Source organism: Aethalodelphis obliquidens, unplaced genomic scaffold (assembly GCF_003676395.1).
Source record: "Aethalodelphis obliquidens isolate GAN/ISIS:26980383/991018 unplaced genomic scaffold, ASM367639v1 scaffold31, whole genome shotgun sequence".
Taxonomy (NCBI): Eukaryota; Metazoa; Chordata; class Mammalia; order Artiodactyla; family Delphinidae; genus Aethalodelphis; species Aethalodelphis obliquidens.
Genome location: NW_020837975.1, coordinates 154,628 through 181,060, shown reverse-complemented (window position 1 = coordinate 181,060; position 26,433 = coordinate 154,628). Strand labels below are relative to the sequence as shown.

Below are 26,433 nucleotides of genomic sequence, written 5' to 3'. Positions count from 1 at the left end.
AGCAGAGAATGTATGATAAAAATGTAGGGAGATATTCACATAAAAATTAAACCTTTAAGAAAAGAAACATGAGAAAGTATAAAAATCCATGATCAATCAGATACGTGTCATAAACACTGATCATTTACATGCTAAGAGAATATTGACTATTAAAATATTGGCATTTCATGTACAGATTTTATTTTAATATTTCATGATATGTTTTTTTAATTTGAATTATTACCATGAAGTGCTTTTGTAGTAACAAGAAATATATATGAAGTGGACATGCTATGCATTTTATGGTTTAACTCATCCAGAAAGGAACATATGCTTATAAGAATTAACCACACTTCATAAAGAAAGTTAAATGTCAAGTTCTCATATGACCTGTTAATTGTATTCAATAACATTAAAGGGCAGCATTTGCAAATTTCTTCTGTGCCTAGAATTTTAGATTTTGGTGACAAATTTATGATCTTGACCCTCATAGTTAAATTACTTAATTCTGGAATACTTTATGGTTTTTGATTGCATGTTCGACTTTATTTTCTTTTTCTCTCAATTGTATTAGAAAATTTCACATTATTTTCATTTATTTTCTTTTAATATCTGCTGAATTCTCAATTTTATTAGAAAATTCTGCATTATTTTCATTTATTTTCTTTTAATACCTGCTGACCTTTTACAGAAATAAAACCCCAAATGAAAATAATGACCAAATTCTAAACCTGTCACCAAGGCCTATTAAATTGAAAAGTCTTTGAAGAAACTGTGGGCACAAAGCAGAGTCAGGATGACATTTCATATTATTTAAATTTCAAAAAAGATTTTCTTCTGAAAGCCACAATAACTTATTAGCATCACAAGATATTTTTGCTTCTCTTTAGTTGACAAAAACATGTCAGTTTTATAGTTTCTAGTGTTAGTATTAGGTTTAACTACAGTTCAAATACATATTTTTTGTATCTACAAAAATGGCAATTTTATATGATCCAACTTAACTTTTAACATAGGTAAATCCAGTACAATAGCAGTTAGCCAAACTCTCAGTAACATAATATTTTGGAAACGTGCATTTTCCAGAATATATGGTAAGAAATGTTCTGAACTATTTTGTATGATGATTCTCTTAGTTACAGAAAATCTTCAAAAACTTCATAAATGCATGTTGATTAGAAAAACTCTGTATCTAGAAGAAATTTAATACATATTCTGTTTATTTTTCCATTTTTGGAAGAATTTTTGATTTGGTATCTGTGAGGTGGTAATGTATACCCAGGAACAGCCAGAGATCCTTACAGGTTAATGTCCAAAACATACACTGGCATGGGGATTTTACAACAGGCCTTTAGAGAAATATCATATCTTTTTATAAATTCAAGATTGATTTTCTTTCTAAAGTGGGATCTTCTTGAAGAAAACAGGATTATATTTATAACAGCTTGTGCCTTTATTTCCTAGTGAGATAAAGGACAATTAAACATGGGAAGGGGGGCTCTCGTAACACTGGCTTCATGTAGGGCATGGTGTAGCCTAAATTTCTCCTCTCAGTAGACACCCTGAATAGCGGTTGTAATTTCAACTGTCATCTTTATGTTGATCACTTCCAGAGCTATATCTCTAGCCCAGACTGCCTAAGCTTCCAACTTCTCTATACAATTACCTAAAACCATCTCTCCATGGCATCAAGGTTATCTGCTGCTATCCTAACTGCCTGCCAGGGGAACACTTAATCCTCTTTGGAAGAAAATATTATCAGGCAAAACCCTTCACAAATTTCCATAGACAATATCAAGAATTCAGTAAATAAAATTATAAGGCATGAGGAAACCAAGAGGAAAAATAAAGACACAAGTGATTCAGACATTGGAGTTATCATCCAGGGGTTTTATAGTAACTATGATTAACTTAGTCAAGAAAATGGGAAAAATGGAGCCTAGTTCCAAAAGACTTGGAATTTTTTAAAGAGTCAAATGAATGTAACAAAATGCAGATAGATCTATATATTGTAATTCCATGGCTTTCTTCCATGGCTTATAGGGAAGAAATCTTTCTTCCATGGCCTATAGGGAAGAAATCTTTCCATGGCTTTCTTCCCTATAGGATAAAAAGTAAAATCCTTGCTGTGTCATAGGAAGCACTTCAGACCTGACTCCTACCTACTTCTTTAGCCCAACTGCCTATCATTTCTTAGGCATTTGTGTTTTAGTTAGATCCAACTGCTAGTGGTTCACCAAACAGTATTTTCTTTCAAGTTGCCATGCATTCACACTTGGAAATTGGAATGCTCTGCCACTACCCACTTGTCCCTCTAGAAAATATATTTATCCACAAATAACCATCTCAAATAAGGCCTTCCCTGATAATTTCCACCTAAAATCTCCAGACAGATTTATGCATTCCTTCCAATGTGATGTCATAGCCCCTATTATATAATCTATTGAAGCACTTTCCACTTCTATTTCAATTTTTTTTATATACCAGTTGATCTCCTCTAGTAAGCTGAGAGCAGCGCTGTGCTAGAGCTGACTTGTGCTGGCTCACAAGATCTCTTGTAAAATTTCCAGGAATTTCATGAATTGGTTGTTAAACACAGCCATTATTAAAAATTAAATTTCATAAACTTAAAATTAAATAAATTATATTAAAGACAAAGGGTTAATATTTAAAAGCTCATTATTATCTAATTGTTTCATTACACTCTATGCTTAAGGTTATGTCTGTTGTTCTGTATGGCAGAAATAATATATGGTGTGCTACTGTTTACCTCTTCCCAAATTTGTTTTTAAGGATATCATATTGCTATCTTGAAATCAGCCATAGAAAGAATATTTACACCACAGATACTGGCAAATGCTAAAAACCAGGACTTGATTTTTTGTTACTGTGATTATGTAGACAAGAAAATGATGGAGAAAATGTTAATAAAGCAGATTTAACTTACAAGTCTGCTATGTCTGTAGCCCTTATATTGTGACCAGAACACGAAATTGAGGAAATATCCTTCTAGTGTGTAAAAAACATTGTCCAATTCAGAACAAAGTTGCTCACAAAAATGACAAATGAGTAAAGTTCTGACATGCATATTTGAGGCTTCCTTTTCATTTTGCTTGTCAACATAAATGAAAATTTCAAGTGACATTAATGTCAGATTTATACATGTTCATCAATACAGGGCTGTCTCTGATGAATCAAAGAGTAATCAAGTATTTATCTTATCTGTGCTGTGATTTATAGTGGTGTTATTGTAACAACAGAATTATAAAAATTGATAGTGAATTTTTCAAGAAATAGCAAGTCACACTGAAGTTATATGTGTACAGAAGTTACAATAAATTCTATATTTTATCTTTAAATTGAGTGCTATAAATTTTATTTTTAATGTAAATGAAATATAAATTTTAAATATAAATTAAATGTATTTGTTTTTATTTGTAAATACTGAGCTTTATGTCATTAAAATTTATAATAACATTATACATGCACACACACATACATACACGTGCATACAATTTTTTCAAACATCACTGGTTGAGAATGTCTAAAAGACAGGAATTATGTCTTATTCTTCTTTTGTCTCTATTGCTAGGAATAATAGGTAATTCAGTGGTTAATATTTATAAAGTCTGCTGAATTACTATTATTTTAAGCTTATTGTAGAGCCAATATTATTTCCTTTTGAAAACCCAAAATTTGTGCAGAAATTATAGTTCAGGAAGGGATGTTTAGATCAAAATGACCTCCTTAAATTAAAAAACTAGTAGGCATATTTGTGCCAAGAAATACATTTTCCAAAGTAGCTTTGAAAAGGGCTGGATTTGTAAAACATGTGTTTATAGTAATACGTATGTATCCTGTATGTTGCTGTGCCCAGTACTCAGATGTATAAAGTGATCTAAAATTCACAGGACACTGCAGAGAACTTGTCCTCTTCTTTCATTATTTCTCACGCCTTCATGTCAGGTCTACATTTTATATTGTACCTTATGTAAATTGCACAGGACCTGGTGAAGATCTGGAAAATAGCCAAGATTGTGTTTCCTAAAAAATCCGATGAGGATCTGCTTTTATTTGGCTCAAATATAGAAAACTAAAGAATTTAAAACTTCATAAATATGAAGAAATTCTAGGTAATAGGGATATTCTTCATGACTCCAAAAGAAATGAACCTTATCGCCTTGAGCATTTTCTTTTTTGTGAGAGATGCCAAATCATCTGTCTTCAACTAGAAGGAAATAGAGTTAAAACTTTTAGTTGTAGAGGGAGGTTTTTCCTTCACTGGGACATCAGATGTACCCTCTATTCTTTAGGAAATTCTACTTTGAGACTGTGATAGAATAAGTAACTTCTAAAATAGTCTTTTTATTAGTACAAATGTGTTAATAGGCTGGGACATAATACCCCAGTAATTTCTTCAAAAGAAACAGCAGAAACAATGGAGCAAAAGTGGGAAAAATTTTTAGAATTTTTGATCTTTTATGCTTTGATATTTTAGTTGAATACCCTTACTTAATTTGAATCTCTTGCAGATACTGACTGGTCCTTTTGGAAGCATATCTATTTTAGTGATTTACCTTAGAACATCACCAGCATGATCTATATTTTTACCTGTCCTAAGAAAACCACATAAATATTTACATCAAATTGTAGAAAACAATAATAGATTAAGTATAAGTATCCACATTTACTTTCTCTTTTACAAAAGTACAAGTATTTATGGACAACTTCACTATATGCTTTAGGAAATTGTGGGTTGTCAGGAAAGATTTCCACCTATTCTGTGGATTTTCTGTGTTAATATTTAAAAAGTGAAAGTGTAAATTAGGAAAGAAAATGTAATACTCTTCCACAGGCCAAATGGTAAAACTATTCTTCATAAATAGATATAATACTACTCTCTATCCATCATTTGTAATATTCCCTTTTCAGTGGTGATTGATTTGAGTCAATCCATATCTACACTGGATGAGAATAGTCTCCTTTGTACTAATTTAACAATTCAATACATATTTATTGAATGAATACTCTATGGAATACACTATGCTAAGCATCACAAGACACCAAAAAGGGACTAACTTGCTTTTCAGGAGCATACATTTAAAAAGAGAAAATTATAGAAAAATAAATATGGTATACGTTTAGACATTGTGGGTAACAGTGAGAAGAAAACAACAGGCTATTAAATTCAGAGGGCAGAGGGTTACCTTATGCTTGGTAGAAGCAGGAAAATCTTCCTGAAATCACGTAATGTAAATAGCCTTTAGAAATCAGTAGCATTTTAACAGATAGAAATAGGAGAAAGGAAGGGAATTCAAGAGGCTGAAGGCCTCAAAGATCTGCACCTGCCACTCATGGCTATTCTATCCCTTTGCTATAGAACACAAACACTGCAAAAAAAAAAAAAAAAAAGGAACAAGACAAAACAAAACTTGCTTGCCTCCTGTTGGAAGTTAGAGCTCTTGAGTCCTGAGTAGGACGTGGAGATGAAAGAAGCTAAATTTTTCCAAACTTGGCAGAAGAACAATAGCCTGGGTGTTAGAAAAGAGACACCTGTGGCAAATATCATTAATTCCCCAGTTACAGACCCACGTGGATGCCCAGGATAGAGAGCTGGGAACAGGCACTGCCAGTGGCAGCACTGAGAATTCTAACTGCATTGTTAACTCTTATTCTACCCGAGAGGAGATGAGACCTTGGGATGAGGATAGGATGCTGATACAAGGAAATCTCCTCTCCACACCCTAATAGTTATTAGAACGTATGTGTGGATATTTTATAGAATAGTTGGAAGATGAATTTATAGAATTCTCTCATTAGTAAAATAAAAAATAAGAGATATCACATAGGACATAAAGATAAAATTAATGCACCAATCCAGAAGATCCAACATCTCACTAGTGAGAGTTCTAGAGAGTGAGAAGAAAAATGAAGCACTTCCCAGAACTGGAGAGTATAAGCTTCCAGATGGAGAGAGCTTATTAAGTACCCAGCACAAGGAATAAAAGGAAATGCACACACATGGGCACAACATTGGGAAATTTCAAAACATCAGGGAAAAATGTAAAAACATCTAGAAACGGAAAAAATAAAATGAGACAAAACAAAACTAGGTCACATACAAGTAGCAGGAATTCTCAAGACCACAGGTATGTAATGATAGAAAACATTGAATCAAAGCCCTCAAAATTTTGATTGAAAATAATCTTCAGCCTCAACTTTTATACTCAACCAATCAGTCGTGTGGAACTAGAATTTTTAAATTTGTAAATGTTCAACACAATATCACATATGTAGTGTTCTTTCAAAACTATTCAGTGGGAATGTAATTATGAGAATAATCAGACAAATTCAGAATGTGGGACAGTCTGCAAAAACACTGGTCCAGACTACACAAAAAGTTAGTGTTATGAAAAGCAATAAAAGGCTGGAAGACTATGCTAGTTCCAAAAAGACTAAATATATAATGATTAAATGCAATTCATGAATCTTGATTGGATTCTGATTTAAAACAAAATAGGGGCTTCCCTCGTGGCTCAGTGGTTAAGAATCCGCCTGCCAATGCAGGGGACATGGGTTCGAGCCCTGGTCCAGGAAGATCCCACATGCCACAGAGCAATGAAGCCCTTTGTCACAACTACTGAACCTGTGCTCTAGAGGCTGTGAGCCACAACCATGGAGCCCACATGCCACAACCACTGAAGCCCATGAACCTAGAGCCCGTGCTCCACAACAAGAGAAGCCACCGCAGTGAGAAGTCCATGCACCGCAACCAAGAGTAGCCCCCGCTCACCACAACCAGAGAAAGCCAGTGTGCAGCAACGAAGACCCAACATGGTCAAAAATAAATAAATTAAATAAATAAATTTTTAAAAGCTATAAAAGTCCTGTTTTTGACAATAACAGAACTTTAATTATGGACTTCACAGTAAATGATATTATGAAATTATTGTGAACTTTTTTGAGGGAGTAATAATATTGTATCTATGTAGGAGCATATCCTTATACTCAGGAGATGCAAGCTGAGCTATTTAGTGATGAAATATATTTCTGGAGCAGACTTACACACGGCTTAGAATATTTATACATACACACACACACACACACACACACACATACACATATATATATATATATATATATATATATATATATATATACACATACATATATATAGTGAGATAATGTAGGTGGGACAAAATTGGCATATCTAGCTGAAGAGTAGTTGAATTCATTGTACTATTATTTAACTTTTCTGTATAATTTAAATTCTTCACCCAAAAAAGTAAAATATAGAAGCTAGTTATGGAGGGAGAGTGAAGCTAAAGAGGAGAGAGAGACAGAGAGAGAGAGAGAGAGAGAGAGAATGTAAATATTTCTCTCCAATATACCTCTTAATAGAGTTTACTGAAAGAGATGTTTCAGGAAGAAATGAGAACAAGCAGAAGATGGAATTTGGTAAAAGGGAATTCCATGCAAACAGTGGTGGGTGGGAGGTTTGAGAAAAACTACTCTGCCTTCAGGCCCAGGAGTTCAGCAGTCTAGACCAGTGCAATGATCTGGTCCTGTGGGAGTTGGTCTCTATGAAGCACAAAAGGAAGTGAGAGATTATCTGATGTTTTGGAATATTTGGAAATATTATTGCTAGATTAGGATAACTATTGGGACAATAGAAGACAAATAATTCTAATATAGAAAACCAAGAAAATAGTAAAGTGAATGAGCAATTACAAACTTTAGGAGAAACAAAAAGATATGAAAATAAAACAGAATTATACTAATCTATTTGGATCATTTATGAATAATAATTATTTATTACTCAGTAACAAGGTAGACATTTACTAGTTAATGAAAAATTATGATGAAACTATATTAGGAAGACAGTTATAGGGAGACATATTGGGAGGAGTCTACAATAGAACTAAATCCTTCACAACATGAATTGCCAGTCAATAGAAAGACCACTAAAATTCATAAATCAAACAACATAAATGTAAACATATTACTTAATAACACAAAAATAAATGCTTAAATACTACTAAAATAATAGATAAAAATGCAAAATGAGAACTGGAAGTCAGAGAGGGACAAGACAAGTAGCTGCTGATTTTTGGACATAAACCTTTCAGTACTCTTTTAAAATAATCTCTATGCAATAGTTTCATATACAAAAATTAAGTTTAGATTAATTTTTTAAAACATCAATAGGAACTTAATTAGAACATTCAAAGATCAAATGGAGAAACTGTTCCATACTGCAGAGCAAAAATATGATGAAATGGAAATCATTAATGGAAAAATACAAGAAAATGAGGTTAGACAGAAAATCTCAAAATAACATTATATAATGGGTAAACCATATGTGGAAGTAATAAAGAAGTAACATTTTTAAAACTTCCTTAAGTTGATGAAAAATATTAGTCTTCAGATTAAATGGACTCAAAAGTCTTAGTCAAAATTAATATGGAAACTTTCATATCTGCACTTTTTTCTCTTTAAATTTCTGAACACAATGAGAGAGATTTGAAAGCCTCCAGATTGAAATGGAATTACAGAATTGGTACGGTGGGACGGAAGTACATTCCAAGGAAAGCGATACAGCAACAAAGATACAGAAGCAGAAGAGCTAAAGGTTTTCTCAGAAGTTGAGAGTAATCAAGATGGATGGCTATGATTAAGAATAAAGTCAATGACCACAAAGGGAAATAAAACTAAATCAATGTTTTGCAATGTATAACTGGAGTGTATATTTGCTAGTTTGCTTGCACATTCTAGAATCACAAATCTGCATTAACTTTGTTAGCATGAATTTAGTCAGATAACTAAACCACCACACAACATAATTTTACTCATGAGATTTAAAAGCCGTAGAACGCACAACTAAGTGAAATGTCTTTATTTCATTCCTTTTCCTTCCTCTCTTCCTTCCTTTTCCCTTTTCTTCCTTCTTTTCTTCTTTACATTTTTCCTTTCTTTTTTTTCAAACAATAATTACTACATCTTCTTTACTGAGGCATCCAGGTTTTAGTTACAATCCTAATTATGATTTTGATTATTATTAAGGAAGAAAAAAATCCCAGTAGGGTTGTAACAAATAGATTAGTGTCACCATTAGGTTATCATAATTATTCTTATCTACTCATAGTTTTTCAAAAAATATATATTTTGAAATTTTAAAATTGTTTTCATTAGTATTGCTCAAAATTCTAAATAAATCCAGAAGTAGGTATTGCTACTTCAATGATATGCTGAGTTTAATTATTAAATATTAAAATCTGAGAGATGAAATTTTATTCAATGTTGTATGGAAATTGTTAATCTAGTAAAATATGATGCAGAGTAACCACACATAAAAACTAAATTAAGGTCACCTTATATAAAATCTCAATAATAGGCTTCCCTGGTGGCGCAGTAGTTGAGAGTCCGCCTGCCGATGCAGGGGACGCGGGTTCGTGCCCCAGTCTGGGAAGACACCACATGCCACGGAGTGGCTGGGCCCATGAGCCATGGCCACTGAGCCTGCACGTCCGGAGCCTGTGCTCCACAACGGGAGAGGCCACAACAGTGAGAGGCCTGCGTACTACAAAAAAAAAAAAAAAAGAAAAGTGATATAAAATCTCATTAATCAAAAACAGATCATATTTACTTAAATTGATTGCTAATCCATCTTTCTACCATTTTCTGCCTCAGGGTTATGATGATGGCTATGGGGGTGAATACGATGACCAGACATATGAGACTTATGACAATAGCTATGCCACCCAAGCACAAAGGTAAGGTATACGTTGTTTAACACATCCTTCTCAGGATGACTTCTAATTCTGCTATTTTGTTTCTTGTATCTGAATATCAGTTACATTATGTGAAAGTTTCTAGCACTGGGTTTATTCGTTGTCCTTCTGAATTACTCAGTTGCTTACTAGACTGTGAGATGTAAAATATAATAATCTTGCAATTGCTAATAATGAAATAGTAGTGTGTTCTTTTAAGACTAGATGATTATCATAACAAATCAACTCATTGAACAAGCTTGTATTTAATAAAAATACTGTTATTTTTAGATATTATTTTGGTGAATTTATAATTAAGATAACAATAAAAACAAAGCACTTGTTCAGTGTGGATTTTTTTCCCCAGAAACATAATTTTCATTTTTAAAACAAAAGATAGGGAAATGTTATTGGTGCTCTAAAAAGAAGAAAATTCTTTAAACATACTATGGAATCAAGAATTCCTTTCCTTTCTTAACTGTGATTTAAAAACTTCCAACAAACAAAAGTCCAGGAACAGACACTATCACAGGCAAATTCTATCAAACATTTAGAGAACAGTTAACACCTATCCTTCTGAAACTATTCCAAAAAATCTCAGAGGAAGAAACACTCCCAAACTCATTCTGGAGGCCACCAAAACCAGACAAAGATACCACAAAAAAAGAAAATTACAGGCCAATATCACTGATGGACATAGATGCGAAAATCATCTACAAAATACTAGCAAAGCAAATCTAACAATACATTGAAAGAATCATATACCATGAGCAAGTGGGATATATCCCAGGAATGCAAAGAATCTTCAGTATACACAAATCAATCAATGTGATACACCATATTAACAAATTAAGGAATAAAAACCATATCATCATCTCAATAGATGCATAAAAAGCTTTTGACAAAATTCAACATTTATGATAATAACTCTCCAGAATGTGGGCATAGAGGGAACCTACCTCAACATAATAAATGCCATATATGACAAACCTACAGCTAACATCATACTCAATGGTGAAAAGCTGAAAGCATTTCCTCCAAGATCAGGAACAAGACAAGCATGTCCACCACTCTCACCACTTTTATTCAACATAGTTTTGGAAGTCCTAGCCCTGGCAATCAGAGAAGAAAAGGAAATAAAGGGAATCCAAACTGGAAAAGAAGTAAAACTGTCACTGTTTGCAGATGACATGATCAGATATATAGAAAATCCTAAAGATGCTACCAATAAACTAATAGAGCTCATCAATGAATTTGGTAATGTTGCAGGATACAAAATTAATACACAGAAATCTGTTGCATTTCTATACACTAAGAATGAAAGATCAGAAAGAGAAATTAAAGAAACAATCCCACTTATCATCACAGCAAAAAGAATAAAATGCCTAGGAATAAACCTACCAAAGGAGGCAAAACACCTGTACTCAGAAAACTATAAGAGGCTGATGAAAGAAATGGATGATGACACAAACAGATGGAAAGATATACCATGTCCTTGGATTGGAAGAATCAATATTAAAAGAAAAAATCTTAAAATTTGTATGGAGACACAAAAGACCTCAAATAGCCAAAGCAATCTTGAGAAAGAAAAATCGAGCTGGAGGAATCAGGTTGTGTGACTTCAGATTATAATACAAAGCTACAGTCATCAAAACAGGATAGTACTGACACAAAAACAGAAACATAGATCAATAGAACAGGATAGAAAGCCCAGAAATAAATCCACGCACCTATGGTCAATTGATCTACAACTAAGGAGGCAAGACTATGGAGAAAATGGAGAAAAGACAGTCTCTTCAGTAAATGGTGCTGGGAAAACTGAACAGCTACATGTAAAAGAATGAAATTAGAACCTTCTTTAACACCATACACAAAAATAAACTCAAAATGGGTCAAAGGCATAAATGTAAGACAAGATACTATAAAACTCTTAGAGGAAAATATAGGCAGAACACTATATGACATAAATCACAGCAATATCTTTGTCCATCTATTTCCTAGAGTAAGGGAAATAAAAACAAAAATAAACAAATGAGACCTAATGAAACTTAAAAGCTTTTACACAGCAAAAGAAACCATAAAAAAAATGAAACAACAACCCACAGAATGGGAGAAAATATTTGCAAATGAAGTGAGCAACAAAGAATTAATCTCCAAAATTTACAAACAGCTCACGCAGCTCAATATCAAAAAACAAACAACCCAATTAAAAAATGGGCAGAAGATCTAAATAGACATTTCTCCAAAGAAGACATACAAATGGCCAACAGGCAAATGAAAAGATGCTCAACATCACTAATTATTAGAGAAATTCATATCAAAACTACAATGAGGTATCACCTCACACAGATCAGAATAGCCATCATCAAAAAGTCTACAAACAATAAATGCTGGAGAGAGTGTGGAGAAAAGGGAACTCTCCTCCACTTGTGGTGGGAATGTAAATTGGTGAAGCCACTATAGAGAACATTATGGAAGTTCCTTAAGAAACTAAAAATAGAGCTACCATACGATCCAGCAACACTCCTGGGCATATATCTAGAGAAAACCATGGTTTGAAAGGATACATGCAACACAATATTCATGGCAGCACTGTTTACAATAGCCAAGACATGGAATCAAACTAAATGTCCAATGACAGATGAATAGATAAAGAAGATGTGGCACATATATACAATGGAATATTACTCAGCCATAAAAAGAAATGAAATTGAGTTATTTGTAGTGAAGTGGATGGACCTAGAGTCTGTCATACAGAGTGAAGTAAGTCAGAAAGAGAAAAACAAATACATATGCTAACACATATATATGGAATCTAAGAAAAAAAAAAAGGTCAGGAAGAACCTAAGGGTAAGACAGGAATAAAGACACAGAACTACTAGAGAATGGACTAGAGGATATGGGGAGGGAGAAGGGTAAGCTGTGACAAAGTGAGAGAGTGGCATGGACATATATACACTACCAAACGTAAAATAGATAGCTAGTTGAAACATAGCACAGGGAGATCAGCTTGGTGCTTTGTTACCACCTAGAGGGGTGGGATAGGGAGGGTGGGAGGGTGGGAGACGCAAGAGGGAAGAGATATGGGAACGTGTGTATGTGTATAGCTGATTCACTTTGTTATAGAGCAGAAACCTAACACACCATTATAAAGCAATTATACTCCAATAAATAGGTTAAAAAAATTTTTTAAGTGGTACAAACAAACTTATTTACAAAACAGAAACAGACTCACAGACTTAGAGAATGAACTTATGGTTACCAGGGGCACAGGTGGGAGGGACAAATTGGGAGTTTGGGGTTGACATGTATACACTGTTATATTTAAAATGGATAACCAACAAGGCTGTATAACACAGGGAACTCTGCTTAATATTCTGCAATAACCTAAATGAGAAAAGAATTTGAAAAAGAATATATATAAGTATATGTATAACTGAATCACTTTGCTGTACACCTGAAAATAACACAATGTTGTTAATCAATTCTACTCCAGTAGAAAATAAAAAAAATTTTTTAAGTGAACTACAAGCTCAATATATGAAATTTGGGAGGACACAAACATTCAGTCTATAAAAATCATATTTCTCCAAGCCCTTCTTCCTCACTTTTGAGTTCAAACCACCTGCAATCCTTATATAGAAGCAAAATGTTTTCATAAAATATGGTATGAAGGTGGGGGAAGATCATCAAAGATAAAAGTGAATTACAGGGCTTCCCTGGTGGCGCAGTGGTTGAGAGTCCGCCTGCCGATGCAGGGGATGCGGGTTCGTGCCCCGGTCGGGGAAGATCCCACATGCCGTGGAGCGGCTGGGCCCGTGAGCCATGGCCGCTGAGCCTGCGCATCCGGAGTCTGTGCTCTGCAACGGGAGAGGCCACAGCAGTGAGAGGCCCGCGTACTGCAAAAAAAAAAAAAAAAAAGTGAATTACAAATGAAAAAAGCAAAAAAAAATTTCTTTCCTTTCTTAATGGATCTCAGAGATTATTGAATAAATTTATATAGGCTCAAAATTTGTGATACTAATGAATTTTTACTTTTTTAAAATTTAGATTTATTGAAGTATAATTTACATATGGTAAAATTTGCCCATTTAGGGTACAGTTGTATAAGTTTGGCCAATACAAACTATCATGTAACCACCACCAAAATTATGATATAGGACTATTTAATCAGCCCCAAATGTTTCCTTATTGCTCTTTAGGCCTCCACCCCAGGCCCTGGGAACCATGGTTCACTTTTTGCCACTATAGTTTTGCCTTTTCTAGAATGTCATATAAGTAGAAACATTACAAAGTGTAGCATTTTCAGTCTGGTTTCTTATGAATTCCATATCTATTCATGTTTTTGTGTGTATTAGTATTCTGTTCCTTTTTATTATGGTGTAGCATTTCATTGTATGGATGTACCACAGTTTCCTCATTCACCAGTTGAAGGACATTTGAGTTATTCCTATATTTTGCTATTATGAATAAAGTTGGCATAAAACAAATACATCTTTAGAAAAATAAATTGCCTAAGTATTTTTTCTGAAAATAAGTTACATATTTCATAGGAAAGGAACCCATGTGATAATTAGTTAAATGATCTGCCCCTATATGTGATTCTCAGAAACCAATAGGACTAATTGTCACAAAAACAAAATCATAACATTGACCATTTACTGATCAACTTATTGGCACCCAAAGAGATTTGAATGCATTAAGTAATATTTGGAGGAGAGAACTGGCAAAGAAAGAAACCACTTTAAGGTCATTATGGAGTGTAGGATATCTATACATCATATTGCATGAGTGTGAAATTTTCATGGCCTGGGGGACAGCATAGTGAAAGGGGTGAAAGGGAATTCTATTTAGGGAAACCACTCTAGGCAATTAGAAAAAAAAAAAAAACTCATGTGAACAGATACCTTTAAAGCTCAGCATAAATTAAGATATAATTATGGAAATGAACATTTTACTTTGAGTCTTTGGTTACTTTGTAGTAGGGTAAATAAAAAAGCCAAGAGCTTCTGCTCTCTTAACTGTTCCAGTTACATATTGGAACACAGCACAGCTACTTAGGATGCAGGAAAGTTTTGTGTCACATCACAGACACTAATAGAGTACAGTATGCAAATTGGCTATGTATTTAAAACATTTGTTAATATTTTCAATCAAATTTCTATCTCATCATTATATATTAGTGCATAAAAATAGTGATAATAAAGTTCTGTAACTTGCTTCAGAAACTATTTGGAAGAAACACAATTATCACACTCTACAAGCACTGCTAGAATAGAGTAAAATCATTTCTTGATGTAGCTTTAGAGCTACATTCAATTTGTAGAGATTTGGGAATAATTTTCTGAAAGTGAGGAATTTTTTGCATCTTTATTCTGGTTAGATTTAACTGGGTTTGATTCACCCTAAGGAAAAATTGGGGATTACAATAATTTATCTTGAATATTTGAAAAGTGAATACTAGGATAATTGAACATAATTATGTATAAAATTTAATGGTGTTATAGAATAATCTGGAAAACACATTTTATCTTGACTTAATGAAGTATAATTTATATGTAAAAGTATATTTTCTATGCACTCTGCTACCTTCTCTTTTCCCTTTCTTATCCATTCAATTTTCTGTGACTAAATTCTTCCCATCCTCCTAAATCCACCTCAAAATCCAACTCTTCTGAAAGTCTTTCCTTAATCCTATATTTGTGAATAATCTGTTTCTACCCTGAATTCCAACAGCATCATATCTTTATTTCTCTACGGCACTTTATTTTTCTGTCTTGTGTTGGGATAATTTGTGTATTTGTCCCTTGTCAACCTTAACTTGCCCAGAATCCTAGTCTGATACACCCTCATGTCCCTCACAGCACCTAACATTGAGGCTTTCATAGGGTATGTGCTGAACAGATGATCATTGACTGCATGAATGTCAGACCTAATATGTACCTACATGATGGGGATAAAAAAATAAGAGCTTCATCTCTCAAAGAGAATACAATATTCAGAATTTTATATATCATTTTTACTGACAAAATATATATTTATTTCTGAGGTATCTTCGTGCTAAAGCAGAAGGGATAAAGAAAGAATGTCATGAAGTTAGTTGCAACAATACTAATACTCTATATTATAATAATTATAAGATGCTATTTTGGTAAAAACATATACTCAATACTAGGATACGGTCTGGCATGCAAGATGTTCTCAATATTTATTGAATAAATGAATAAAAAATAAATGAATGCATTATTGAATGAATGAAGTTAGCACTATTATTTCAGAAAACTCTGTGAGGAAAAATGTTTAAATATCATAGTGATTTGTAATAGAAATAGATAAAAACTGAGAAAATTTATTATATAATGAATTAAATATCTACTTTTAGATTACTTCTATTGATCCAACTATGACAACAGAAGATGTAAATAACAGTTTAGTTAAATAAGCACTTATTAAATGATTACTTGTGCCAGAGAGTATGCTCACCATACAGTCACAATACATATTTTTCAATTTTTAAATATATTTTAACATTTTCTCCTAATAATTTGTTGGTGGAGGAGTCATATATGCAAGCTGCATGTATATTTAAATTAAGTAAAACAACTACGATAGAGTAATCAAGTATTAGGAATTAGAAGTGAAAGAAAGTTTATTTTCTACAAGAATCAGTACGGAATTTTTTCTTTTTCAAGTGGTGGTTCTTTAATTGGACTTTTTAAAGTATTATTTGGACTTATGGAGGGAAATGGAGAAAGCTTTTAAAGAAGTGAAATAAAGAGAAATATGTGAACATAAAACTTCTCCATCACTTACAAACAGTGTATTATTTCAACATTAAAGTGGTCAAATCAGAAGATATACTGATTTAGAAACTTGAAGGTAAAACAATATGTTTTGTGTGACTTAGCAGAACTGAGATAAAAGGAAAAAAGTTTAGATAAAAGGGTCTTTAAATGACTAGTTTGTCAGCACAAGTGAATACAGAATTTGTGGAAATTATAAAGTAGGATCTGGCAGGTGTCTAAATGGAATAATTATTTCATCTTTAATAGTCTAAAGGAAATTCACAAGGTAACAACCCTACAAAGGTTCACCTAGAGTTCAGAAACTATAACAACTTTAATTAATCCCCAGTTGTCTTGTAAGGTGTTGATAGTTGTGGAAAATTTCAAATGGATCAGAAAAGGGACTTTGCTGAAAATTCCTTAGGAGGCAGCTCAACTAAATGACACATTAAGGACTGGTAAAGATGACAATGATATGAGGTGTCTCTGACCATCTTTTTCTCTTGCTCTGTGTCTATGAGGAGAAAAAGTAATGAAATAGACTGATGAGTTTATTATGCAACTTTCAAATTGCAGGGCAGTCTTTGGCTTATGACAAGTTACATCTTGTGATAAACACCTTTAATTGGACCAAATATTAAATTCGGTTCATGTTCTGATATCCTATTTTTTTATGTACTGCTCAAAGTCATTAACATTTTCAGAGATCAATCTTCTAAAATCACATAAATTCTCAAGTCTTTACCAACAAATTGTTTCTTTTCAATGCAAGACTCTATACCAATCCAAATCATAAACATAGAAAAAAGTGACTTTCATGTACTTAGAGACAAATAGTAATATTGCAAATGAAAGTCAAAAGACCAATTCTGATCTTTGATTCTTACAGGATTTTAACTTGGATGTGAAATATTAAGAATTTGTAATTTTCCAATTTAAATTTCTAACTGCAGATTTGTAATAGACAAATATCAAAAAGGAAGGCTTCACTTCCCTTGAAGCATGAATCAGGTGTGTGACTCACACAACCTGGAAAATAATCCTCTCTTCTGTATGTTAATGGAGGAATGTGCTAGGGGGAGGAAAGATAAAGGTCCTTCTGTATATAAGGCAGTAGTTCCCAAAGTTTTCTAGAATGAAGACTCTCTTGGAATATCTATAATTGTCAGGGTCTACACAGCAGGTGAAAAATGAAACTCTTAAATTAGGATAATTTGAAGAGAGTTTAATAATGGAACTCTTTTCAGAGTATAAGGAAACCACAAGGGAAAATGTAGCGCGCAGGGCTAGTATCCCTGGGGCAATGTGCTTATCACCAAAAACTAGGAGTGGAAGGAAGATAGAAAGCTGTCAGAGACCTTCTGACAGAGAAAGAGGCCTCTCCTTTGAAAGAGAATGGTAGCGGAGGCCAGCCCACAAAGAGGAATCTCAGGAGTTAATACCCCGACCTCCCTTTTTTCCCATTGGCTGAACCCATTAGGAGGCAAAGGACAAGAAATTGAGTAGATGGAGTTGCGATTAGTCATTCCAGGTATAGAGCAGGCTGGAGAGAAGGGTGGAAGTGGGAAGGCAAATGGAAAGAGATCCTGCACAACATCCAAAATAATTATCAAACCTCAGTGACCAGTCATTGTACATATTAGTGTCAGTTGCTTGAAGATATAAAAAATGACATACATTTGCTATGGAAACAGCAGTGCTTTTAAATTAATTTGTATTTCATTAATGAGAAAGCATTTATAATAAAAAAGTTACAATATACATGAACATATAAATATATATTTTTGAAGAGATAGCTTCTTGGACACCCTGACATAAATTAGGTCCTTGAGGGTCAAAGTCCCCACAGCGGGAAACACTGCTCTGTTGTTCAGAGGCTGCTTGGCCCTAATGATTTCATGGTAACTAGCATTAGTTTTGTGCTGGCCGCTATGCTAATTGTTTAGGATATTTATCTCATTTAATCCTTGCAATAACATTTGAGGCAGAGAAAAATTGAAGCTTAAAAATATTAAATGACTTTCTCATGTTCATTCAAGTAGTAAACATTGGCTTCAAAATCACATTTGTTACCAGAGGCCTCAGACTTCAAGAGTAATAAATACTGTCTGAAAAATCTAAATAGATTTATTGATTCAACAGACTTGTTATATACCTGAACAATCCAGAGGGAATATAATATAATATAATGTAATAAGAATGTAGTGAGTTATATGCATGCTTTTCAAAGGTCTCTGACCGAAGGATACATCTAGGCAGGAAAAAAAAAAAAAAGAAATTACTTAACTATTTATTTTAGGTGATAAGTTTAATGTGAGCCCTTGTATTTGATACTAAGAGTCTACAAAAACAATTCTAATGTAAACTTACATATAAGGCACTGCAGTTACCCAGTAATTTAATAATAGTTGTAATATAACATCTTGTCCTATTCATTTAAGTGTCACAACTTGCTATAAAGTGATTCACCCTCATTTTGTGATTCAATTCTCTTATGCCTCAAGCTATAGTCAATGATGAGATTGAATTTGCAGATGGTTATTGGATGTGAGATATTTTCCATAGTTAATCTACTAGTTCAGTTTGTGACTTTCTCACACATCCACAGACCTCTGCACAAATAGTGGATTTGGTATTATTTGAAGATACCTTAACAGAGTGGGAATTCAGCTCTTGATGCACACTATGCTTTTTTTATTCTCATTTGACATACTTATTTTAAGTATCTAAGTTAACTGTTAGTTTTAGAAAGAAACAATGTGTTTCTTCAAATTATTCATTAGGCATTCATTGTATTTGTTGATTCTTTGTTAATTTAAAGTTAATTTTGATGACATCTTAACTGCTTGCCTAAATAGTCAACTTGTATTTAAAAATATACATTAAGGGTGGCAAGGTCAAGACAGCAGCACTGGCATCTCCAGACCCAGCCAAGAAATATTGTAGTTAAGAACTGCTCTTGCTTTGGACCACTTTGATGAAGCCCATGGGCCCTGTTTCAGGTGTCCATGCTGCATCACAGAAAGGGTTGTGGACACCAACCATTGTTTAGTTATGCTCACGGGGTGTGCGTCAGCAGTTGGGACAGGACACTCGGCTGGGAGGACTCAGAATACCGGAACCTGGACCAGAGTCTTCTACACTCATGACTGGTGCTCGAGGTGTGCTTGTTTGGGACTGTCAACCAAAGGGCCGGCATGTGGCCTATGTGGCTTGGGCTTCTCAGAGCTCACCGCTGGGTCCCAGGAAAGACTGAGCATTCCAAGAGAACCAGGAGAATACCGAATGGGTTTTTCTGGCCTCCTCTCCCACGTCAGGCACATTGTTGCTCCCACATTCCACTGGTGATGAGAGGTCACTAGAGCTGTCTCTAGACAGCTAGATCACTAGACACACATGGGGAAGTTAAATGCCACCCTGAGGGGTGATAAAAGAAATTTTCACATATTGAGATACAGAGAAGCCATTCTGGCTTATGTATGAGTTAACTTGAATTTTATGCTAACTAAAATATCCTGTTTATGGCCTATCAAACATACATTGTACATCTGCTTTAATTATTAAAGAAAAGGGCACGTTGACCAAAAGTAAAGAATGTCCATGTTAAAAATAAAGTTTAAATTCCTCTCTTCCCAGGACACGAGTGCTAGTACTCCTCCTTTGATGATAAGACTCCCTTCCCAGATGCCAAGGCCATGCTGACTTGCTATATAAATGCTTATCTGTGTGATTTTTGTTGGTGGTGGTGTTTTTTTTGTTTTTTTGTTTTGTTTTGTTTTGTTTTTTGAAGCCTTGAAGAAATGTATCCCTGACTTGTTTAATGTTCTTTGTTCTGACAAGATATAAAACTGTGCTGGAAACCATGCTTCTCTGGAGCAGCTTCTCAGAGTAATATGGGAAGCTGGCTTCTGGGCTAGTCCTTAGTTTGGCTCAAATAAAACTCTTTTCTTATTATAAAAAAAAATATATATATATATATATACATTAAGGGGAGACCTTCAAGATGGCTGAGGAGTAAGAGGTGGAGATCACTTTTCTTCCCACAAATACATCAGAAATACATCTACATGTGGAACAAATCCTACAGAACACTTACTGAATGCTGGCAGAAGACCTCAGGCTTCCCAAAAGGAAAGAAACTGCCCATGTACCTGGGTAGGGCAAAAGAAAAAACAGAGACAAAAGAATAGGGATGAGACCTGCACCTCTGGGAGGAAGCTGTGAAGGAGGAAACATTTCCACACATTAGGAAGCCCCTTCACTGGTGGAGATGGGGGGTGGTGGAGGGGAAGCTTCAGAGCCACAGAGGACAGTGCAGCAACAGGGGTGCAGAGAGCAAAGTGGAGAGATTCCCGCACATAGGATCGGTGCTGACCAGCATTCACGAGCCTGAGAGGCTTGTCTGCTCACCTGCCAGGGCAGGTGGGGGCTGGGAGCTGGGGATCTGGCTTCGGAGGTCAGATCCCAGGGAGAGGACTGGGGTTGGCTGCATGAACACAGCCTGAAGGGGGCTAGTGCACCACACGTAGCTGAGAGGGAGTCCAGGAAAAAGTCTGGAACTGCCTAACAGGCAAAAGACCATTGTTTCAGGGTGCACAAGGAGAGGGGATTCAGAGCACTGCCTAAACTAGCTCCAGAGACAGACGGGAGCTGCGGCTACCAGTACAGACATCAGAGACAGGCATGAAATGCTAAGGCTGCAGCTGCAGCCACCAAGAAGCCTGTGTGCAAGCACAGGTCACTATCCACACCTCCCCTCCTGGGAGCCTGTGCAGCCCGCCACCATCAGGGTCCCGTGATCCAGGGAAAACTTCCCCGGGAGAACACACAGTGCACCTCAGGCTGTTGCAATGTCACACTGGCTTGTGCCACAGCAGGCTAGCCCTGCATTCCATACCCCTCCTTCCCCGTGGGGTGTGAGTGACCCAGAGCCCCCTAATCAACTGCTCCTTCAAATGTGTCCTGTCTGGGTGGGAACAGACACCCTCAGGTGACCTACATGCAGAGGCGGGGCCAAATCAAAAGCTGAACCACAGGAGGTGTGTGAACAAAGAAGAGAAAGGGAAATTTCTCCCAGCAGCCTCAGAAGCAGTGGATTAAATCTCCACAATCAACTTAATGTACTCTGCATCTCTGGAATACCTGAATAGACAACGAATCATCCAAAAATCAAGATGGTGGATTCTGGGAGCAACTGTAGACTTGGGGTTTGCTTTCTGCATGGAATTTGTTCTGGTTTTATGTTTATCTTAGTTTAGTATTTAGAGTTTATTATCATTGGTAGATTTCTTTATTGATTTGTTTGCTCTCTTCCTTTTATATATATATAGAGAGAGATATACATTTCATTCCTTTTTCTATTTTTTGTGAGTGTTTATCTGTCTGCTTCTTTGTGGGATTTTGTCTGTATAGCTTTGCTTTAGCATTTGTCCTAGGGTGCTCTCTGTACATTTTTTGTTGTTTTTTTTTTTTGCTTTAGTAAATTTTTTAGCACTTGTTATCACTGGTGGATTTGTTTACTGGTTTGGTTGCTCTCTTTCTTTACTTTTTTTTAAATTTTTAATAATTTTTTAATTTTTATAAGTTTATTTTACTTTATTTTTTTTTCTTTTTCTACCTTTCCTTCTGAGGCATGTGGCTAACAGTGTCTTGGTACTCCAGCCAGGTGTCAGGCCTGTGCCTCTGAGGTGCAAGAGCCGAGTTCAGGACATTGGTCCACCAGAGACCTTCTGACTCCATGAAATATCAAATGGCAAAAGGTCTCCCAGAGACCTCCATCTCAACATTAAGACCCAGCTCACTCAATGACCAGCAAGCTATAATGCTGGACATCCTATACCAAACAACTAGCAAGACAGGAGCACAACCACACCCATTAACAGAGAGGCTGCCTAAAATCATAATAAGTCCACAGACACCCCAAAACATACCACCAAACGTGGACCTGCCCACCAGAAAGACAAGATCCAGCCTCATCCACCAGAACACAGGCACCAGTCCCCTCAACCAGGAAACCTACAGAACTTACTGAGCCAACCATAGCCACTGGGGGCAGACACCAAAAACAATGGGAACTGTGAACCTACAGCCTGTGAAAAGGAGACCCCAAACACAGTAAGTTAAGCAAAAAGAGATGAGTAAGAAACACACAGCAGATGAAGGAGCAAGGTAAAAACCCATCACACTAAACAAATGAAGAGTAAATAGGCAGTCTACCTGACAAAGAATTCAGAGTAATGATAGTAAAGATGATCCAAATCTTGAAAACAGAATGAAGAAAATACAAGAAACATTTAACAAGGACCTAGAAGAGCTAAAGAGCAAACAAACAATGATGAACAACACAATAAAAGAAATTAGAAATTATCTAGAAGGAGTCAATAGCAGAATAGCTGAGGCAGATGAATGGATAAGTGACCTGGAAGATAAAATAGTGGAAATAACTACCACAGGGCAGAATAAAGAAATAAGAAGGAAAAGAATTGACTACAGTATCAGAGACTTCTGGGACTACATTAAATACACTAACATTTGAATTACAGGGGTCCCAGAGGAAGAGAAAAAAGGAAAGGAACTGAGAAAATATTTGAAGAGATTATAGTTAAAACTTCCCTAATATGGGAAAGGAAATAGTCAATCAAGTCCAGGAAGCACAGAGAGTACCATACAGGATAAATCCAAGGAGAAACATGCCAAGACACATATTAATCAAACTATCAAAAATTAAACACAAAGAAAAAAATAACAAAAACACCAGGGAAAGACAACAAATAACATACAAGGGAATCCTCATAAGGTTAACAGTTGATCTTTCAGCAGGAAACTCTGCAAGCCAGAAGGGAGTGACAGGGCATATTTAAAGTGATGAAAGGGAACAAGCTACAACCAAGATTACTATACCCAGCAAGGATCTCATTCAGATTCAATGGAGAAATAAAAACATTTAGAGACAAGGAAAAGCTAAGAGAATTCAGCACCACAAAACCAACTTTACAACAAATGCTAAAGGAACTCCTCTAGGCAGGAAACACAAGAGAAGTCAAAGACTTACAATAACAAACCCAAAACAATTAAGAAAATGGTAATAGGAACATACATATCGATAACTACCTTAACTGTAAATGGATTAAATGCTCCAAGCAAAAGACATAGACTGGCTGGCTGGATACAAAAAAAGATCCATATATATTCTGTCTACAAGAGACCCACTTGACACACTGAAAGTGAGGGGATGGAAAAAAATATTCCATGCTAAAGGAAATCAAAGAAAGCTGGAGTACCAATTCTCATATCATACAAAATATATTTAAAATAAAGACTATTACAAGAGACAAAGAAGGACACTACATAATGATCAAGGGATCAATCCAAGATGAAGATATCACACTTGTAAATATTTATCCACCCAGCATACGACCACCTCAATACATAAGGCAAATGCTAACAGCCATAAAGGGAAATTGACAGTAATACAATCATAGTAGGGCACTTTAATACCCCACTTTCAACAATGGACAGATCATCCAAAATGAAAAGAAATAGGAAACACAAGCTTTAAATGACACATTAAACAAGATGGACTTAATTGATATTTATATGACATTCCATCTAAAAACAACAGAATATACTTTCTTCTCAAGTGCTCATGGAACATTCTCCAGGATAGATGATCATATCTTGGGTCACAAATCAAGCCTTTGAAAATTTAAGAAAATTGAAATTGTATCAAGTATCTTCTCTGACCACAATGCTATGGGGCTAGATAAAATTATAGGAAAAAATCTGTAAAGAATACAATCAAATGGAGGCTAAACAATACACTACTAAATAATCAAGAGATCACTGAAGAAATAAAGAGGAAATCAAAAGATGTCTAGAAACAAATGACAATGAAAACACAACAACCCAAAACCTATGGGATGCAGCAAAAGCACTTCTAAAAGGGAAGTTTATAGCAATACAATCCTACCTCAAGAAACAAGAAACATCTAAAATAGACAACCTATACTTACACCTAAAGCAACTAGAGAAAGAAGGACAATAAATCCTGAAGTTAGCAAAAGGAAAGAAATCATAAAAAGCAGATCAGAAATAAATGAAACAGAAATGAAAGAAACAAAAACAAAGATCAAAAAAATTAAAAGCTGGCTCTTTGAGAAGATAAACAAAATTGATAAACCATCAGCCAGACTCATCAAGAAAAACAGTGAGAAGACATATCAATAGAATTAGAAATGAAAAAGGAGAAGTAAAAACTGACACTGCAGAAATACAAAGGATCATGACAGATTACTACAAGAAATTATATGCCAATAAAATGGACAATATAGAAGACATGGACAAATTCTTAGAAAAGCACAAACTTCCAAGACTGAACCAGGAAGAAATAGAAAATATAAACAGATCAATCACAAGCACTGAAATTGAGACTGTGATTAAAAATATTTCAACAAACAAAAGTCTAGGACCAGATAGCTTCAAAGGCAAATTCTATCATACATTTAGTGAAGCTCAACACCTATCCTTCTCAAACTCTTCCGAAATATACAAGGGAGAGCAATACTCCCAAACTCCTTCTATAAGGCCAACATCACCCTGATATGAAAACCAGACAAAGATGCCACGAAGAAAGAAAACTACAGGTCAATATCACTGATGAACATAGATGCAAAAATCCTCAACAAAATACTAGCAAACAGAATCCAACAGCACATTAAAAGGATCATACACCATGATCAAGTGGGGTTTATCTCAGGAATACAAGGATTCTTCAGTATACAGAAATCAATCAATGTGATGCACATATTAACAAATTGAAGGAGAAAAACCATATGATCATGTCAATAGATGCAGAACAAGCTTTTGACACAATTCAACACCATTTATGATAAAAACCCTACAGAAAGTAGGCATAGAGGGAACTTACCTCAACAAAATAAAGGCCATATATGACAAATCGACAGCCAACATCATCCTCAATGGTGAAAAACTGAAACCATTTCCTCTAAGATCAGGAACAAGACAAGGTTGCCAACTCTCACTATTAATATTCATCATAGTTTTGAAGTTTTAGCTACAGCAATCAGAGAAGAAAAAGAAATAAAAGTAATCCAAATTGGAAAAGAAGAAGTAAAGTGGCACTGTTTGCAGATGACATGATACTATATATAGAGAATGCTAAACTTGCTACCACAAAACTACTAGAGCTAATCAATGAATCTGGTAAACTAGCAGGATACAAAATTCATGAACAGAAATCTCTTGCATTCCTATACCCTAATGATGAAAAATCTGAAAGAGAAATTAAGGAAACTCCCATTTACCATTGCAACAAAAAGAATAAAATACCTAGGAATAAACCTACTTAAGGAGACAAAAGACCTGTATGCAGGAAGCTATAAGACACTAATGAAAGAAATTTAAGATGATACAAACAGATGGAGAGATTTACCATGCTCTAGGATTGGAAGAATCAACATTGTGAAAATGACTATACTACCCAAAGCAATCTACAGATTCAATGCAATCCCTATCAAACTACCAATGGCATTTTTCACAGAACTAGAACAAAAAATTTCACAATTTGTATGGAAACACAAAAGACCCCTAATAGCCAAAGCAATCTTGTGAAAGAAAGACGGAGCTGGAGGAATCAGGCTCCCTGACTTCAGACTATACTACAAAGCTACAGTATTCAAAACAGTATGGTACTGGCACAAAAACAGATGGATAGATCAATGGAACAGGATAGAAAGCTCAGAGATAATCGCAGGCACATATGGTCACTTCATTTTTGATAAAAGAGGCAAGAATGTACAATGGAGAAAAGACAGCCTCTTTAATAACTGGTGCTGGGAAAACTGGACAGCTACATGTAAAAGAATGAAATTAGAACACTC

At 34.9% G+C, this 26,433-nt stretch overlaps 1 protein-coding gene across 4 annotated transcripts in view; it reads left to right on the top strand.

Annotated features, from left to right (window-relative positions):
• The window catches only part of KHDRBS2 (KH RNA binding domain containing, signal transduction associated 2), a 713,761-nt gene that overhangs the window by 604,601 nt on the left and 82,727 nt on the right, over positions 1-26,433 (top strand). For all 4 annotated transcript variants that reach the window (XR_003437134.1, XR_003437135.1, XM_027126844.1 and 1 more), the window contains one exon: positions 9,670-9,752. Coding sequence is in view for 2 of the 4 variants with exons in the window: in XM_027126844.1 (XP_026982645.1) it covers positions 9,670-9,752 (83 nt within the window). In the remaining 2 variants the exon portion in view is untranslated. The remainder of the gene's footprint in view (positions 1-9,669; positions 9,753-26,433) is intronic.